Source organism: Cygnus atratus, chromosome 4 (genome assembly GCF_013377495.2).
Source record: "Cygnus atratus isolate AKBS03 ecotype Queensland, Australia chromosome 4, CAtr_DNAZoo_HiC_assembly, whole genome shotgun sequence".
NCBI lineage: Eukaryota > Metazoa > Chordata > Aves > Anseriformes > Anatidae > Cygnus > Cygnus atratus.
Genome location: NC_066365.1, coordinates 66,270,172 through 66,289,409, shown reverse-complemented (window position 1 = coordinate 66,289,409; position 19,238 = coordinate 66,270,172). Strand labels below are relative to the sequence as shown.

Genomic DNA, 19,238 nt, shown 5'->3' with positions numbered 1-19,238 from the left:
TTTTTGTCTTTGCCTTGTAACTCCATCTTGGTCTGTTTTCATTTCTCATTTTGCTATCTATCTATTACATAATAAGCTCTCGACTACAAGGATCTGATAATTTTTAATAACCGAAGAAAGTTACACACACTGCACACTGGCATTTGCTCTTGTTCGTTCCTCCTTTCCAGAAGCCAAGGTTCTAGGCAAAGAAATGGTATTCCTCTTGTACATTATATTCACTGGGAAAGAGGAAAAAGGAGAGCTCCCTTTCAGGTTATTTACAGTCTCTTGCCTTAATGAATCCAGAAAAGATGCCAGTTCAAGTAAATTTTATTGAATACATGCAATTGAAACCGCCCTATTTTCTGTGCTTGATGCCTTTTTTTAAGAACATATATTCTGGTATGTACTGACAGTAATTGATATGGCTATAAAAGTAGTTAAAAAAGTACATTTCTAGTACTGTATACTGATTAGATTTCACAATGATTGCCTAGGTTCTGTGGTAATGCTTACTTTTGAAATTAATATCACATAAGTAAATATTAAAAGATTCATATATTCCATGATAGTTTAAAGTAATTCTTCTAACAATAATAGCAGTAAATCTTATAATCAAAGTAGACCTAAAAGCAAAAGACATCCATAATCAGACTCATTTACATATTGGTATACCAATAATAGAATATACATCTTACTTCTAAAAAAAAAAACCAAAAACACCAAAACACAACACAGAGTTGATTACTTGTATTTGGTGGTGGTAGTGGTTGCTTGGTTGTTTTTTTCTTTCTTTTTTTTTTTTTTTTGAAGTTGTAGGTCCTCTTTCTTTGTTTTCCTTGAGTCTGTGATCTTGCTTACTGGTCTGCAAATCAGATTTAAATCATCACTCTGACTCTCTTCATTTTGCCTTCAAAAGCTGTATGTTCATCTGTTATGTGAACAGCTAGAAGTAATGTAGTTGTCCTGAAATACCTTTGGATTTCTAACAGACCCCTAGTCATCTTCAAGTATGATTGTAAAAAAAAAAAAAAAAAAAAATGTTTTTCATGAGCTACATTGTCAAGTGATGTAAACAGGTTTACTGTCATCATTTTGGATACTCTTTTTGGTCTATATGTAAAAGGCTTTGTAAAAAACTTTGAGAAATGTACTTAATGTAAATGTGTACTGTTTACATAATAGCAATGATAGTAGTCAGTTTAGTAGAAAAAACATATTCACCAAGAGAAAACTTGATCAGGATGGATATGTATGTGTAAATTAACAGTGTGTTTCAGAAAAGATTTGCCCAAGTGTACATTTGTAAGTGATTTTTTGGTTGTTGTTGTTAAAACATTATCACGCCTTAGTATTGCCAACTACCATGTCTTCTGGTGCCTTCTAGTAGTATGTTGATTTTGCCAGTGTACGCTGAGGTACAATCATCTGTAAACAAAAAGTGTCATCTGCATTCATGGGTGACAAGAGGAAGCAACAGCCTCTTGCAGGGGTATAGTAGATATCTGCAGGTTTCCCTGCACAGTCCTATTTTCGAGAATCAGATAAAACTAATGTATCAAGACCAAGGACCATTTAAAAATCCAAATGTTGTCAGAAATGGAAGAAACAGATTCCAGGTTCACTTGGGTAAACAACCATATCAGAGAAGGCTTTAAGAGTAGGGAAGAGCTGGTAAGGGCGTAAGCAGCAAAGAATGTGCTTTTTAGAAGTCTGAAGAGACTTACCAGCAGTCGCCCTGTTAGGCCCTGAAAAGACTATAAAAACAAAAGTGAGTAAGCAGAGAAATACTTAAGTAGAGGCATTTTGGAATGAGGTTAGAACTGAGATTAATCCTAGGTGCGGCCCTGAAATGAAATGAATGTTTCCCCTCATCTTTTAATGAGGATAATGTCCTCAGATACAAAAAGTATGGAAATGTGAACTATTCCATCCAAGCTGAAACCATAAATAAAAATAGACAATCCACTTAAGTGAGGGGACCAAGGAATCTCAGAGTTATGAGTGAACTGAAGCATGAAAATGTGGTTCCAATACGCACATACTATAATACTATATATTAGGGCCCAAATACTATAGGCTTCTCGTAAATCTGCTAAATAGGTATCATATGATTAAGCTGTAAAAAATGTGTTTAGGTGTATAGTCTGAGCTGCTACAACTATCAAGTCAATGCAAGTCTTCAGGGGTAATTTTAAAGGAAGGAAGTGAAAATTTACTCAAAGTTTGTTGATAACAAAAATGAGAAAAATTGTGAATTAGGAGAAAGAATGTGATTTTTTTTGTACAAAGAATTGGAAAGCCTTGAGATCTGGAATAGCAGAAGTAGGGTGAAATAAGAAGTGCATATTTTCAGTGAATCTAGGGAGTAATAAGAAATTATGTGACAGGTTGGGAGCTCGACTTTGAAAAATGGTAGGAATATGAGTCACTGTAAAAAATGATTTTTTTTCCCACTGCAAACAGAAGAAATAAGGTGAGGGAAGTAGAGACTTTCACTACAGATTTTGGAAAATATCAATGTGTCTGGAAGTTTTATCAAGCTTTAATTTTGTTGTGCAGTTAGAAATTGTTTGTTAAAAGAGAGGAACCAGAGGGGCACTGCTAGAAAAACTTATTGCTGCCACTCCTGCACTTTTGTGCAGGACTGGCTTGATGACGTGGTATGTGAAAGAATAGTGTCTTTTCTTCATTAATTTTGAGGTAACTGCTAGATACACCAGTAGTGCTCACTAATGAATTTGTTGGTTTTGCCAATTAATGCAGTCTATTTCCAGCAGGGAAGAATGTACACTTTTAAGAATTGCTAGAAAACAACTATGAATATGAATAAATGACAATTAACTCTGTCTTTTTTTCTAATGGGATTTCTCAGAAAAAAAGTAATTTTCTTATTGTCTTTCAGCCATGGAAGAGTTAATAGTTGAGCTGCGCCTGTTTCTTGAACTTCTGGACCATGAATATCTAACTTCGACTGTCAGGGAGAAGAAGGCAGTAATAACTAACATTCTCCTGAGGATACAGTCATCAAAAGGTCAGTGTCGGGTGTGTTTTCTTGCAGAATGCACAGAATAAGTCTGTGCTCAGTGAAATTGTTTTAAGCGGTAAAGACAAGCCCTAAATTGAAGCAAAACAGAAAGACAGGGTGAATCCAAAATGGAATTTTCCTGAATGCTTTCCTTCACAGTCAACAGTAAAATATAGCAAAAGACATAAAGGAAGTAATTTCATTGCACATGGGTGAATCCAGCCACAAAATAATGTGATAGATGAGTGTTTTCACCTCTGTTGATATAGCAGTTACTTCATTTTATTTGTGGCAGCAATTTTATTTGTTAGCTTTGATGCAAAAGTAAAGGAGTACCAGCCACAGCACTGTGCATGGTGCTACACGCTACATCTCTGCCACATGACCCAAATCCATCAAAGAGCTTGATTTCGATGTGGACTCCAGTGCATGACTGATACAGGAGTGCCAACGCAGAGCTAGGAAATGGAAATGGCTGTCAACGTGTTTGGTTTGCATTTTGCAAGTAGTGTAATATTCACTTTCCCTTTGTCTTCCTAAAAACATTTTGATTGCACAATTGCTTTTATCTCCAGCAAGATTATGGAACTGAATGCAGCATGAATGATTGACTATATACATCAGCCTTTCAGCAGAGCTTTTACAAAGAATGTTCCTCATTATTTTTCCTAACAGTACTTTTATATTTCCTTACAAAATTTCATTTTTTATAAAGAGGCATCAGGACTATGAGACCTCTCTGTCTCCCCAACATTTGACAGAAATGCTGTCACTGTAAACCCCCATTGTTTAGATTTTTAAAAATACTAGTGTTTTGAAGAAAAATGCCACTTTGCAAGTAGCTGCATTTCTTAGCTTTCTTCTGCAGTGCTAAAAAAGATATGGTGTTTTTTGATGCAGTGAAGAAATGTAAACAAATCGCACCTGCTACAGGATTCAAGTTCAAGGAGATCAGCTTGGATGTGGCACTTAGGAACATGGTTTTGTGAGTAGTATTTGGTGATAGGGAAACAGTTGGACCAGGTGATCTTGGAGGTCTTTTCCAACCATAATGATTCTAAGAGCACCTGTCTAAGAGCTGTAAAATGATGATTGTCCTTCTTTCTGTTTTCACATTCTTAAGGACCCATCATTATTTTTTACTTTACCAGTAGCAGAAGGAGGCAGGTAACAATTTCACGTGTTGTGGAAGGAGGCTTTGTGCTCCAAAAGCTGATCAAAATCCCCTGCACTTCTCAAAACAAAAAACTGTAGGTGAGAACTTGCAATTTGATATGTTTTAAAGGAGTTCAAAATAACTTCTACACTACTGACCTGACAGTGTATGTTTTTCTTTTAATCTTTTCAACTAGATTTATTAAAAAAATTTTGACTTTCTCAAAAAGTCAGACAGCATTCACAGAATGTGAATGTGCAAACACAGAAAAGAAAGATTGTCGTATCCTTTCGTTCTGGATTGTGGGTGGTTTTTCAGGACATAAAACTACAGCTGTTGTAGGAAATTAAACAGTGCTGGGTGCGTTTTTGGACCCTGCAACTCAAGCATTGACACTGTGAAATTATGGAGTGGTACTTGGCATGGCCTTGGCCTGCACTGACTCGTTTTTTGTATCAGTTCTTAGGTGTGATGTGGGAGTTATCACAGGCAAAGATCTGTGCCTAGCAAACAGTTCAAAATTGTCACCATCCACCCTGGTTTTGAGGGTGAGAGATTTTAAACGTATGGATATGGCTTTCTCTGTATCAGAGCATCTTCCCAGACATGTTTATGACTATAGATGTGGGTGATGATAAAAAGATCCAAGGCCCATAGTTTTCCACCTTTCAGCACCTACATCTTAGGTTTTAGAGCCTATTTCAGAATCTGTAACAAGATCCATTACATGTTATAATACAGGAGCAATCCATTAACAAGATCCATATAAGATCCGTATATTAAGTGGCAGAGCTTGGTTCAGTGCAGTTGTTACTGGAACTTTATACCCACATCTAGTGCCTGTATTCAAGGAGATACAATTTAGACATGTCAAACGGAAGTCATAAAAGTGATAGAAGGTCCAGAAACATGCGTTCAAATTATCCTTAAAGGAGGTATCATAATTAATCTTGATGTAGAAAAGGGATGACTGAGAATGAGCTCTTAGACTTACACAACAAAAAAAGCAGTGTGCAGTTGCTGGATGTTTATTTCAAAGTGGAAATAAAGCACATGTTTTGAGCATTGACGATATGAACTAATGGAAGAACTTAGTAAGGTCTGCATGCCATTGCTGGCATTTTATCAAGATGGAATATTTTGCTAAAAGATATGCTCTAGTTCAAACAAGAATTAATTCAAGGAAGTCCTATAGCTCAGTTAAGCAAGAGGTCATAGGATTGTACGTTATATGCCTATAAACTCTAGTTTATGGAGCTATAGTTTAAATAGAGTTTAAGCCAGCATGGCCTCTAAAAACAGCATCTTGTTTCTCTCCCCAGGCTACTCATTCTTGCTCATCGTGTACTGCAGCTTCCTTTCTGCTAGCACAAGCATTATTTGCTTTTTTTTTTTTGCTGGTTTATTCCTAACCAGTGTCAGTTCACTGCTCTGGTTCAACCTGAGGCCACACACATGCTTACGCTGGCACAAAGGAGAGGTTGGTGCAGGGACAGGAACAAGGCAGGGAAGGAGCGGTGCTGCCTCCTTGGGAGCTCGGCCATCTCATTCCGGCTTAAAGTTTGTGTGAAACTACAGAGGGAGTAATGCACATTAACGGAGATGACCCTGCTGCTTTTTTATCAGCTGTAACATTCAGTACTCCCATTCCTTTGAAACTATTCATCTCTTCATTAAAATTAAAAGCAGTAAAAGGCACATAAACCCTCAGTACTCTGTAACTGAGCTGAACTGTCATTTTGAGTCTGTTTTTCAAGATGTTGCTTTACTCCACCCACATAACTCCATGAGAGCTCTCAGATCGCTGGCATGGTTTCACAGGCCCGAGGTCTGTGCTGAGTTCAGACTTTATAGGCATTTGCAAAAATCAACTGCCTGAATCCAACAGTGTATTTTGATTGCTGAAGCAAACCATTGAAGAACAGGGAAAGGTAATGAAGGATCAGTGCAGCTGGGAACTGCCTGGATTCTTTCTAACATCTGGAAGTCAACAATTAAGTTTTTCTTTGTAAAGGTGTGAAAATTATTATAAGGTTGGATTTTGGTAAAACACTTTAAACTGTAGCTTTCTTTTCAGTAAGTTCTTACTTGTGGAATTCTTCAGAAATCTTTTGCCTTGTGTTCTTATATTTCCTAAATGTACACCATTATCTTCACTTCGTGTCCACCAACCAGAGCGTACTGGGCCAGTCAGATATATTCTTCAGGTTGTAGTTGCCTGGCCTCAGCCTGCACCATGTCCAAATCAGTGGTTACTCTGATGAGCTGGCAAAACTATGAACTTTGTTTTTCTTCCTGAATCTTGGTATGCCCAATGTATTGTAGGCCTGGACAAAACACTTGGCATTCCCTTCTGAAACTCAGACTTCTAAAAGGCAAAGACACAGTTTATTTTGGAGTAAGAACTGTTAATAGATTCAGTCATTTAATATGACCATCAGTGTTGCCTGTTTTCATTAAAGGGTCTTGATGTCATAAATCTATAATGCTGACTTTGTTGTGTAGTTTGGTAGAAGAATACAAATATTAAAGAGGAGGTTCATGCTTCACCAGACATAGTTTTGGGGGGAAACTAGATTTACAGAGGAAATAGAACCCACTTAGAAAACATTTTTATTTTTTTTTTCCCAGTAAAATGTACTTCATATTTGACTTTTGGTTGCATGGGGGACTTGGATATGGATAGCAGTCGTAGTATGGATTCATCCTACATAAAGAATAACAAATGAAAGTTATGTTAAAAAAAAAAGAATGTTTCTTAAGACTAATCACCTCTTCTTTTGTAGGAAGAAAGAAGATTCTATGGCCCTTAGAGACAGTTTATTTTATCAGTGTTGATTTTCAATCCAGGACTTCACAGCCAGTGGGATTGTGTTATTATGACAAGAAACATTTCATCGCTGATTACATTTTGGAAAATTATATGATCTTGACCAACTTAACTAAACATGAGGAGCTAAATTCAGTCTAGGGGTGCACAGGGTACATCCCATTGACTGATTTTTTTTTTTTGTCAGAGCATTGAGATGCACCCTAATCTTGCTTTTGATTTTTTAGAAAAATAAACAATACCATGAAGTGTGTTCGACTGGGATTTAAATGATTATGCCAAGAAAACGTGGAGATAATGGTCACTCCTCTTTCCCCAGGGAGGGAGGGAACCCTGTTTAATTTGCTCCATGTTGCCATTCGGACATTCACAAGTGTGCTACCTTCCCATCATCAATGGTTTTATCGCTGTGATAGATGCCAGGCAAATTGCTTGAATCTTAGGTCTTTCAGTTCCAGATGGGTAGGCAGTTCAGCATGATTTCCTGTAAATTTTTTCTCTGTCTGGTATTTGTTAATCCAAATATCATATATGTCATTATCGTATATAGTAAGTATGTGTTTGTTCTGCTTGATTAAATTCCTGAATTCCCAGCATTCTTCCAGTTCTTCCTCAGTAAATAGGCTTGGGAATTAGGTTGTGAGCAGGACTGCATGTCAGATTCCACTATGTGATGGTAGTGTCCATGTGTAGAAAAAAATGTCCCATTTGCCTCCACCAAAGCATTAAGTGACATGTGTTGCTCTTCCACAGGTTTTGAAATAAAAGAACATGTGCAGAAACCAGAAGTTGCCAACAGTTTGCCAGCACCTCCTCAAATGCCTCTGCCAGAAATACCTCAGCAGTGGCTGGTGAGTGTTAATTTAAGTACATAAATATATATGAGAGAATGTTTTAGTGGTAAGCACTAGCAGAAATGCTTACAAGGGGAAGGAGCCTGTGTGTCCAAGGAAATGATTATTCCTCTCAGCTCCACCCTGGTTGAGGAAATTGGGATCAACTTGCAGAAGAGAAGGCAAAAAATCCCCTGTGGTGAAATAAGCCCAGGAATAGGACACCTGCAAGTGCTGCGGAATTGCAGTCCTTGGCAGTTTTCAGGATTAGAGCAGCAAAAGCCCAAGCAACTTAATGCTGTCTTCAGAGATTGACCTGCCTTGTGGAGATAGTTGGCCTAGCTGAGCCCATGGGTCCTAGCCAGTTTCTTATGATTTTAAGGACCAGCTTTTCCTGTAGCAAGTCATATGAGAACAGTCATGAATAATGAAGTGTAGAGTTTTGAAGTCCAGAAAGAATGCTGCTTTTTTTTTCATAAAGTCCTTGGTGCCCTTCTGTGCTTGGTCTCTTGGTAGGAAATTCCCTGCAGAACAAGCAGCAGTTTAAGTTCTTGGTGATGTTTATATGTTTACTGGCTGCAAATTCAATTCCTGCAGTTGAGAGCAGCTGTCTTATTAAGCAGTAAACTATAAACAAGTTTTAATTCTCCTCTATTACTGCTCTGTTACTATTTTAGATTTGAAGAAAACATTTGCAACTTTTTTTTTTAGAGAAGCATATGCAAATAATGGTCTATCCTGTTGAAAGGTGAACATAGTCTTAGCTTTAATATTGATGAATTATCCATCTTTTTATTAATTTGTGGAAAATTTTATGTATTGGTAAGGTCAATCTAAAGCTGTACCGAGAAGGCCTTCATTCATTGGTCTGAGGCATGAAGTACATGTGCAGCTTACAGATTAGCAGTCTGTCTTCTCATGGTGGAGGCAGAAGACTCCAAAAAATGGAAAGCATTCTTCTTCATTTTAATGTGTTACTCTATTTTTGCATCTCTGCCCAGATGTTTAAGCAGCTTCCCTATTTCATAAGCCAATAACAACTTATGAAGATAAGTACTAACTTATCAGATCAAACTCTTGGCCATCCTTTTGAAAGGGAATAATACTAGATACTGCTGAACAAATTAAAAATAAAAAAGGATATTATATAAAATATCTTAACCATAGTTTGTTTCGAAGTGCTGCCAGCTGCTGATTTGTGACCTGGAACAAGATTTCTTTTTTTTTTTAAATTTCAATTCTATGTAAAGTAAAGAAGTATTCTCAAACCATTATAGGAAGGGAATGTTTGTGCTAGAAACATCCATGTTGAGAGCCATACATATTGTAGCATAATTCAAGTAAAATGAATGTTAGAAAATCATTATGCACAGATTCGAGTGGATGCAAAAGTGGTCTTATTAATATGCAGTGAAACCTAGAGAATCCATTTCATGGTTAACAGTGCCTGAAAATGATTTTTTTCTTTAATTCAAGATGCATGTAGCATAAATTACAAGGCAAGTTGTTGATGACAGGGAGGAAAATTATGCAAAATATACATGACTTTGAAATGTAGACTGTAGGTGCGAGCTTCATAAACTCAAGCCAATTGAGTTCCTTATTCTTTCACATTTGTGTAGGTTCAGTTTAATAAATTGCCTCCGAAGAGTCAAGTTGTTGTTTTAAAGACAACTGACCTGCATTTCCTTTCTCATATACTAATGTGAAAATTCCCTTAAAGTTGGTGCAGCTGCACTGAACAAAATGTTCTGAAGTATGAATTTGGTCCAGTAGGTCACCACTGTTTTGCAGGAGTTATATTCAGTTTGGATTTCAAAGTAACAAAAAATATTTCTCTGAGATACAGTGAGAATTAATGTGGAAGTTGACACAATTAGAGCTGGTTGATCTGGGGCATGTGCTTGCTACACAGAGTCTGGCAAAATGGAGTTTGGACATGGCCTTCCCCTCTGACCTGAGAGTAACACTGCAGGCACTTCCATCTCGGTGAAGTTATGAAGCTGAGCTGTTTTTTTTTCTGTAGTGGTGGAAGCTCATTTTGGCCACTTTTCCTGTAATTCTATTGATGCTGTCAGGCAGTGGTGGTCCGTGCCTCCATTTCTGGCGTTGGTGCCACTTTGAGATCAGCTGGAAAATGTTCCAGGCTTCTTTTTGTCTTCTGTTGTCCAAATACAGGTTACGAGTGGTGTTATTTTAAGACACTAACAGATCATAATTTGAGAAAGAGATGACAGACTGCTGATGTCCTGCAAAAGATCAGGTGGAGCCAGAAGGGAAGGGCAAAACTATTAGCTTTTTGACTTTTGAACACTGATGCAAGTTCAAACCCCAATTTGACTGTTAAAAAAATATCCTTAAGTTACGTTGAGACAATGGAATTGATCATTATTTTTTTTGGAAACCTTTCTCTGCTAGAGGCTTCTTTGGTAGACCCTCATTATCATTAGATATGACCAGAGACTGTTGCATCATCTTTCTTTGTACGCCAGGCTGGACATCAGTGATAGTGGCTAAGATCTATTTTTCCCTCCCATTAAAGCTCCTGCGTAGTGATTTTCAATCTCCTCTTAACCAACAGGCTCCTAAAAATGGGTAGATGATGTTGTCAATCTCTATAGAAATTGTACATAATTACATTGCTCGGTGAAACCAATGTGCTGCCTTTCATAGAGACTTTTCATAGATCATGCTTTCACAGCACAGAGAAAGAAAACCATTGGGCTCACCTGAGGATAGGAAATTCTGCTCCAAGGTGCCCTTCTTCACATTGCAAGTTAGAAGTCATATTATATGTCACCTCCTTTTGTCAACCATTCAGCACAGAGACCAAGTTCTTCCAGTTGGTCTCAGCCTCCGGTAGAAACACAATGTGCTGCTGGAACACAGCAATTTACTGGAAGTGGGAATCAATAACTTTAAATAAGCTATGCACTGTTTAAAATCTAAGTTTTTAGCACATCAGTTATTGAGCATGCTGGAAATTAAAGTTTCATTTACACCACTGTTTCTTTTTATGGCACTCAAGGGATTGTGCATTCAAAAATGTTTAGTCTGAATTGATGTTTAAGCTTTTACTTATGTAAAGATGTGTGGGTGGGAAGGAATTCAATCCTCCTTAAAGTAGTGCCAGGAGCCAGAATTATGTGTGGGCAGGTGCTGCGCGAGGTTTCCTTTTCAGATCTGTAAATAGACTTGCATATTTGCTCAGGCCAAATCTTATATCAGTTTTGTTATTATTCATCAGCCTGTGAACAAAGATCATAAAAATCATTTTATTTAGAGACATGCTGTTAATATTTAAAGTGAAGTCTCCAGTTATTAAAATGTGTTAAAGCCCAGAGAATTTTCCTGGACTCAGTGGGCTTTGGACCAGGTCTTAAAATCCAGGGACAAAATTGGACCTTACATGTACTTGAATAAATCACGATCTCTTAGAAATTCTTTGTCTGTATACATTCCCTTGCCCACATCTGGTCTAGCAGACTTTCTGTCAGGCTTAGAAAGCACAAATCCTGCCATGCTTTAGCCCATGCAGACAGCTCCTTCAGATGGCCAGCAAAGTAAAAGCTTCAGATAAAGAACGTGAGCATGAGAGGCATGTCCGAGTCCTGCTGCAGAACTCAACTCTTGCTTGGATATGAGAGAGAAGGAGATCATCTTTTGAAATAAATTTGAGATGCTTCTCCATTCTTTTAGCCTGCTTTCTTCCTCTCCAAATCAGCACCCACTTTTATGATATATCCCTGCACTGAAAGGACAGGCAGCAGTGTTAGATGAAGGGTTTGGAGCAATAAGAAAGCCAATACTCTGTGTGTAGCCCTCACAGTGCTGCCGGGGTTTAATAACTGGGATCCCATCACTGTGCTATCACCAAGTTGCCTTGAAGTCCATTTTACACTGAGGCAACAGAATAATATCCGGTATGTCCTGCTGCTCTGATGTGCCGGAGGAATACTGGCATAAATTATCCACAGCATGACAGTGACAGAATACTTCTAGCCTCCAAGCATTTGGTTGTCTTAGTACATCTGACATTAAGTGATTTCAGCACATTGTGCAGTCCAAGAAAATCAAATACGAACAGCACACTTAGCTCTTTTGCATGATTTTCACAGTAAAATTGGATATATGTTTTGTTTTTCCTGGAATATTGTCAATTTAATGATTCTTTAACCACAACAAGTGTCCAGCAAGATGCCAGAACCCCTGTAGATATAAATCAAAAGCATAGGTCATCTTCCTCCAACCCTTTCTTGCAACATACACAGTCACACTGTAGGAGTGTTTCATATAAATGGGCTTCCTATTGAGGAGAAGTGATATGACAGCCCCCCTTTATCTGGCTGCCTGTCAGGTATACTCTCAGATATTTATTAGAAAATGCTGAAAGGAAATAGCGTCCTTGGAGAAGAAAAAATTATCCTGAAATCAAAAGGATTTTTAAGGTGATATATTATCAATTGTATTAATCATTCTTCAAACAAACAAACAAAAAATGCCAGTCTTCAAGATTTTCTCAAATGTGCAGTTAGGCTTGTGACAGCAAAAGCAAGAGGTTTGTGTACCCAGTGGGTACTTAGGAATCTTTGTTTCATCTTGTTTTTTCTTCTGATACTGGAAATCAGTTGTTAGTACTTCTTAAAAAATAATCTTAAAATAGTGTTGGCTTTGGATTTTTTTTCCTCGTGAAAATTTTTTAGAAGCAAAAATAAACAGTTCAACAAGAAACTCAATTGTTTCTCTCAGAGCTGGCTAGTAGCTTCAATCTGAATGAACAAGTCCTTCAGTAATGAAGGAACAACTAGAAGGTCCTTTTTGATTATTGAGTCCAGTTGCTCTTACTGCAGGCAATTAAAATATAAGCTCTTTCAGAAACTTAACAAAATCTATTTCTTACCATTTTAGTTGTTTTTAAACCACTATTTCAATTTAAAAGGCTGTTCCACCATGTTCATTGTCAGCCTTTGTCCTTATGTCTAAGTAGGTTTTTTTCCTCACTTTGGTAAATCCTTTTTCATTTGAAATCACAGTCATATTCTTCTCGGGTTTCATTTCTATACATTGCATGTAAGACAGGCTCTGTTAGTTTCAGTTTTGAAGTATGGTTTGATCCTGTTGAACTAGTTTCCATTATCTGTATTTCTCCTATGCTCTGGTTTCATATTCTAGTTTGACCAGAAGTGACCAGAAGAGCCGTCCTCAGGGCATGATTTCATTGTGGAATATTTCCAGTGTTTATATGTGATTGAATAAGGAATAAGGACAAATAAACATTTACAGCCGCTGGGTTTGTTTGTTTGTTTGTTTGGTCTTTTTTGTTGTTGTTGTTTTGGTTGTTTTTGTGTGTGTGTTGATCTTCTCTTGCAGGACACCACATTTGCCGTTCACATTTTCTCTGGGTAGGGTTGGTGTATTATTGTTGATTATTTATTTCACATTTGCAAATGGTATCACAGAAAAGTTTTAGTTACAAAAATTTCCTTCTTATTTAATTTTTAATATGCCTTTATAACAGTGACCATCACAATATTTCAAAGCTTTCTTGATGTCTAAGCTGACAAAATGACTGTTCCCAACAACCTTTACCCAGAATTTGCATTTAAACTGGATGAGCTCTTTGGGCTTAGAGTGGGATGGAACTTTTTTACTTCAGATTCTTCCTGTGATCATTGTGAAGCTATATGACCCCTTCTCTGTCTTTACTAGTTGCTCATGGTCTTTGACCTTTGTAAAAGGAAGCTATGAAATTACCAATGCCACAGATTTGGTAGGATATTATCCCACCATTTTCCATAACGTTCACAATTGTAGTCTCAGGTTTTTGATTTCTTCTTTCTATGTTATACCTGTCCATAAAAACACCCTCCCTATGCTGATAGTTAGGAAGCAGCCTATTTGCTTTCCTAAACCTGCTCATTAGTGTGCTGTGCACAAATACATGGGAAAGGAATTAGGCCAGTAAGTACCAAAGTCTCTTGTTTTTGTTTGGTGCAGTTCAGGCCCTTAGAGAATATTGCTCCAGAGGAAATGGTGTTTCTTTATTCACAGTGCTGCTTGTCTTGTCTGCACAAGTACCTGGATGAGCTTATAAACTCCTGGAGTAGGAAGGTGACTGGGGAATAAAGGCACTTCTTTGAGCTAGAATAACCACCTCTGATTGAGGGCTCTGTGCTGCTTAAATTCAGATTCTTCTTTCTCATGTAATACACATGAAAATGTTTCTCAGAATTAATTAAAGACCATTTCTTGCTACACTCAGACCCTTTGCTTGATATGAAACAACTTTTGTTTAGTCTGAGTGACACTTCCAAATAGTTGTGTAATAATCTTTTATTACAGAATCTGAATGAAACAGAAATACCCTGTTTGTGTTTCTGCCTCATTCTTTTTTGCATTTTTTTTTGAGTTATTTCCTTAGATCTTCTGTTACTTACATGGGGTCTGCTGTTTATTTTCACTTCTGCCTTCCATAGATTTGGGATGAAACTCTTTCTATGGTGCATCCTGTGCTGCAGTTTTCTCAGTTTTATTTAATATCTTAAATATCAATGAATTAAATGCAAATTAATTAAGTAATTCTGGTCCTGATGTGATTCCTGTGTAAGTACTCTCCAGACAGTCTTCAGATCAAATTGTGGAGCCATAGGACGCCTTGAGTCATTCTTTAACTGTGACTAAGTCTGTTCAGATCCTTTCCCCATCATCAGGTTGTGGTTTCTGAGGCTGGAATCTGTAGTCACTGTAAATACCAATCACTTTTCCAGAGATACCTTTAATTAGATATTCACTCCTGCGTCAGCAGGCACACTCCTAGGCAGTCTCAGACATATTTCCATTCTCAGGAGCAGTGTGCAAAGCCTGTACCTTGCTGTTCATCTTAAACCTTCCACTGTTCAGAATCATCCTGAACACAAGCTTTGCTTGTGCTTACGTTCATCCTCTGCCTGGTGGTCACTTCCACTAGTAGGCAATCCTCCACCTGACTGCTTCTCTGAGCGCATTCATCTCTTTTCTGTATCTGCAAACACCAGACTACCAAATGCCATTGGCTGATAGTTTTGCAGTAGTAAAAGCCTTATTCCATCTTGGAGACAACTATAAGAGCCTCTTACTACTCCTTACTAGTCCTGTGAGCCACACTTGTTTGTTATCTGGCTGTCTGGTTTGCTGTCCTTTGTCAGATGTGCTCAAAGTCTGAAAAGTGGAATTGTTAGACTTTTTTTCATGTTATTTGGCTCCCAGTTTCTTAGGGTCCAGATGACAACCTGAGAAATTGTCAACCCTGAAAACTGAAACCTTGGAATACAAAGCTGTGGTTGCATGAAGAATTCTCCTTGTCTTCTGCATCTCTGCACTCAGGCTAATATTTCACTCCTGCACGGCTCAACATGCTCTTAATATCCCATGTAGTCAGCATTTTTGACCTGAAAAATCCATGGTCCATCCATGTCCTCAACTGCTGGCAAAAAACAGCAGTTTATTTTTAGTGCCTTAGTGATTTTGAGTTTTTCTAAAGACTTTCATACCAAGTCCAAGTGTGTGGTGAGTACTCATGCCCAATTTCCAGCCTTTACTGCGGTGTGATGAAGCCTCATTGAAATGTACCGTCAGGAATTTTGCCAATTGTATTGGTGCTCAATTTCTCAATTCATTTTGCCTTCTGGACATTCACTTTTTTTACATCTGGGGAGTGCGATCATAATTGCACGAGCACTCTTCCCCCTCCCAGGCTGAAGATGCCACAGGGCTGTACAGAGGTGAGCTCAAAGCTTGCTCTGGCACAAATGGCACGTGCATGTGTCAAGGTCTCTTCTTGAAAGCCCACATTTCCCTGCTGGCTTCTGAATAGCTTTATTATGCATCACCAGTGTGTGACCACTCTTCCAGTCTCATGTTGCTGCTTTGCAGCATTGAGGGGTAACATAGCAGCTGGCTCCACAGTCCAGCTGGATCTGAACTGGTGGCTGATCTAATAACACATGTGTGAGCATGGCTGTGGAATTGCTGGCAGCCCTTGGCTCCAGCATGGGTGTACTGACAGTCTTTTCCTCTGGTAAAGTCACTGCTTTTCACAGTAAACTTTCACATCCTAAATCATTGCATAAATAGAGGTGTTTCTTTCTATTTCCTACATAGTGTAAGGCTTCATTGGGGTGTAAAGTGATTTTATAACCTCAAACTCTGGAGGATGACATTTCTTTTCCTCTGCCTTTTATACTACTTTTCACATTATATGCTAGCATATCTTCAGCAGGTATCAGATAGACTATCCCTAAAAAAAAAAAAAAAAAAAAAATCTTATTACCTACCTTGGTAACCCCTGGACAGAAGAGGGAAAAGAGGGAAATTAAGGATTTTGTATCCTAGGATAAAGAAAGAAAGAGTTCATTTGTGGTCCGTGGAACACAGAGGGGCAGGTGGAGAGGTAGACTATAACAGACCATAAAATTAATGTCTCCACTAAGTCTGCTTCATAGTATCCAGTAGAACAGTGAGTTTTTATATCCAGGTAAGTATTGCTTATTTCGAGATTTTTTTTTCTTTCTATGAGCAATCCCTCCTGTAAATTGTTTTTGGGCATCCCATGGACAACCCGATCTTTAGTGTCTTCAGAGATCTTGGTTCTGTAATATAATTATCACCCCTTACGATTCTTCATTTCAAATAAACCATCTCTCATTTTGTCTCAGACCCAGCTCCTGTCAAACATCTTTATCTGTTTTTTCAGTGTCACTGGTGTTATTCTGGGCAACAGTGTCTCACTCATTTTTGTCCATTTTCCTTCAGTGATATAAAAATAATGGTATTTTTTTTCTAACTCAGTTCTTATTCCTTTGATTGAACAAGATTTGTCTTGAAAGGCAGCATTCTCTCGTTTTCTTCCCTGTGGTCTGTTGTAAAAAAATAAAAGCAGAAATTTGTGCTAATGCTTTCTTTGCAGGTTGCCAGGTCTTTCCTCCTGATACCACTCAAACTACACATGTTCTATGGTTGTTTTTTTTTTCTGAGACTTAATCCTTTTATATAATACGTAAATAGTTTAGTGTTTTTATGGACTTTTTATTTTCAGATAAACTAATGAAAAATTATTCAATCAAGAATTATTCCAGTTCATAATTCATAACTTCACCACAGGTCTTCCACTGAAAAAATGCCAGGTTAAAAACATTAAGCAATTCAACTAACAATACTAAAAAAAAAAAAAAAAAAAAAAAAGCACTGTAAATATTAGTAAGTAATATCAAAATGTTCGCCTGTATTTTTTATATTTCTGGATGCTCAAAGATATACGTATTCCATAGCTCCCCAAAGATGTAGTTGTTTATGATACAGACTTGAACAAGGTATTTTTATTTTGTATTTAATCTGTTGGATTTTCTTTCAGGATTAAATCAGCCTGCTTTAATCAGAAAGTATTCAGTGTTGGATGTTTCTGTTTCTCCTAATATATATATATATATAAAATTTTTTTTGTGAAAATGAAATCTTTTTATAATTGTTTTCAACTTCGTTATGGCAAGCACTGCAAAATGCATTTCAAAACCAAGGGCTGGTTAATTCAGCAATGGATTCCATCTGTGTTGACATTGGCTGCACAGCCCAGCCTGCCCCAGCTGCATGAAGTAACTGGTGCTCCAGCAGGGTCGAATTCAGACAAGCACCATTTGTGTTTCATTTCCTTTTTTCTTTCTTTCTGAATAACATTTTGTCTAAAAACAAGTATTTTTTTTCCTGATCTTTATTGGAACCTCTTATTTATTTCTGGATAAAAGATAGCTTTGAAACCTTGTTGCTATGTCAAGTTAAAATTGGAATGACTCTCAGGATGGGTATTTCCTGGGTGAATTAGGTTTAATAATGATAGGAATTTCATATATCATCTACACACCTGGCAGGGAAAATAGTTTAAGGCTAGACCAAGATATTAATATATCTGTCTTATGAAAGGGGTGGTATGAATCTGCACTGCCCCAGGAATAAGCCTTGACCCTGACTCACTTGAGCAAGGCTCTGCCCACCTGTCTGAAACAAGAAAATGCATATTCTTTTGAGGAAGTTCTCCCTATTGTACCCAACAATTCAGGCCACACAGACCTGACTTGTGCAGGTGTGTAGGGTAAAATTCACAATGTGCGGTCAATTTTCCAATGTTAACTAAATGTCCCTTATGTCTGTTGCACAGCAGCAGGTAACCTTGAAAGGCTCATTTATTTTGTGATGATGTGCAGATTTGCAATTTGTTTTTTTCAGCAGAATCACAAGGTAACTACAGTAAAAGTTGTATTTTTTCATCATTTTGCTTATTCGATGGATAATTTCTCTAGCAAAACTGGTCTGTGACGAAAACTATTTGGTTCACACTGTAGATAACAGTAATTGCTGTCTCTTAACTGTAATTCACTGTGTCATACTAAGTTTGCTACATCATTTGATATAGAAATAATATTAGTGTAAATGTCAATCCGGCCAAGAATGTTTGTGTTTAAGCACAAATCAGTTCATTAGTCATACGGAAATTTTTGATTTTACTGGGCAGCTTGGTGTGCGATGGCAAGTTGGTGCTCGATCGTCTGAAGTACAGATTTATTCCTTGCCTTTGTGCAAACTGGGAATTCATAAGCATGTCCCTGTGAGGTGGAATAACCTACTGCATATAAATGTAACTACAGAGCGCTCTAAGACTCATCTGCTGAGTAGCTGAGAATTAGGTGTCTGGCACAGTTGTTTAGTTGGTGTGGAGGTGTCTGGCTATGAAATGTGGAAAGACGAATCCAGCCCTGAAAGTGCCAAGTAACTAATTTCAAAACAGTCTATGTCACATGTTATTAATGCTCACGTTCCTCTCAGGTAATTTTAGGCCTATAGCCAAAGAGGAACATAGTCACTGCAGCTTCACTTATGTTATGTGGAAAAAGGCTTTATGCCTCTCCTGGACTATTCAGCCCACCTGAGATCTGAACTGTGCTCTAAAAATGTTTGTCCATCAGCAAAGCCCACATGACTAATTTCTTACTTAGATATCTCTGTTGATTTCCTGATGTTGAGTGGATCAGTCCAATGAAGACAAACGCCATTACATCTATTTCATTACATGACAAAGAGAAAGATGTATTCAAAAACAGTTACTGCAGAAACGAGACTCTGCTTACAAGTTACATTTTTGTGATAATGCAATAAGCCACTTGTATTGGAAAAAGACTGAAGTATTTCCTCCAATATGAAAATATGGATCTAAAAACTTATGACAAATATGAATGAGTTCTATAAAATGCAGTTGTTTTGGTCCTTGCTAAAGAAATAGAACAGTAAAGTCATATGGAAGAAGTCATAGAGTACTAAATTTACTTTGTTACTATATCAACATACCAGCAGTTGGTCAGTTTTAAATTTAAAACAGGCTTATAT

The 19,238-nt window shown here is 37.5% G+C and overlaps 1 protein-coding gene across 5 annotated transcripts in view; it reads left to right on the top strand.

Moving 5' to 3' along the window:
• Positions 1 to 19,238, top strand: part of AFAP1 (actin filament associated protein 1) — a 120,586-nt gene that overhangs the window by 49,634 nt on the left and 51,714 nt on the right. For all 5 annotated transcript variants that reach the window (XM_035547116.2, XM_035547120.2, XM_035547119.2 and 2 more), the window contains 2 exons: positions 2,888 to 3,016; positions 7,750 to 7,847. In XM_035547116.2, the coding sequence (XP_035403009.1) occupies positions 2,890 to 3,016; positions 7,750 to 7,847 (225 nt within the window). In that variant the 5' untranslated portion in view covers positions 2,888 to 2,889. The remainder of the gene's footprint in view (positions 1 to 2,887; positions 3,017 to 7,749; positions 7,848 to 19,238) is intronic.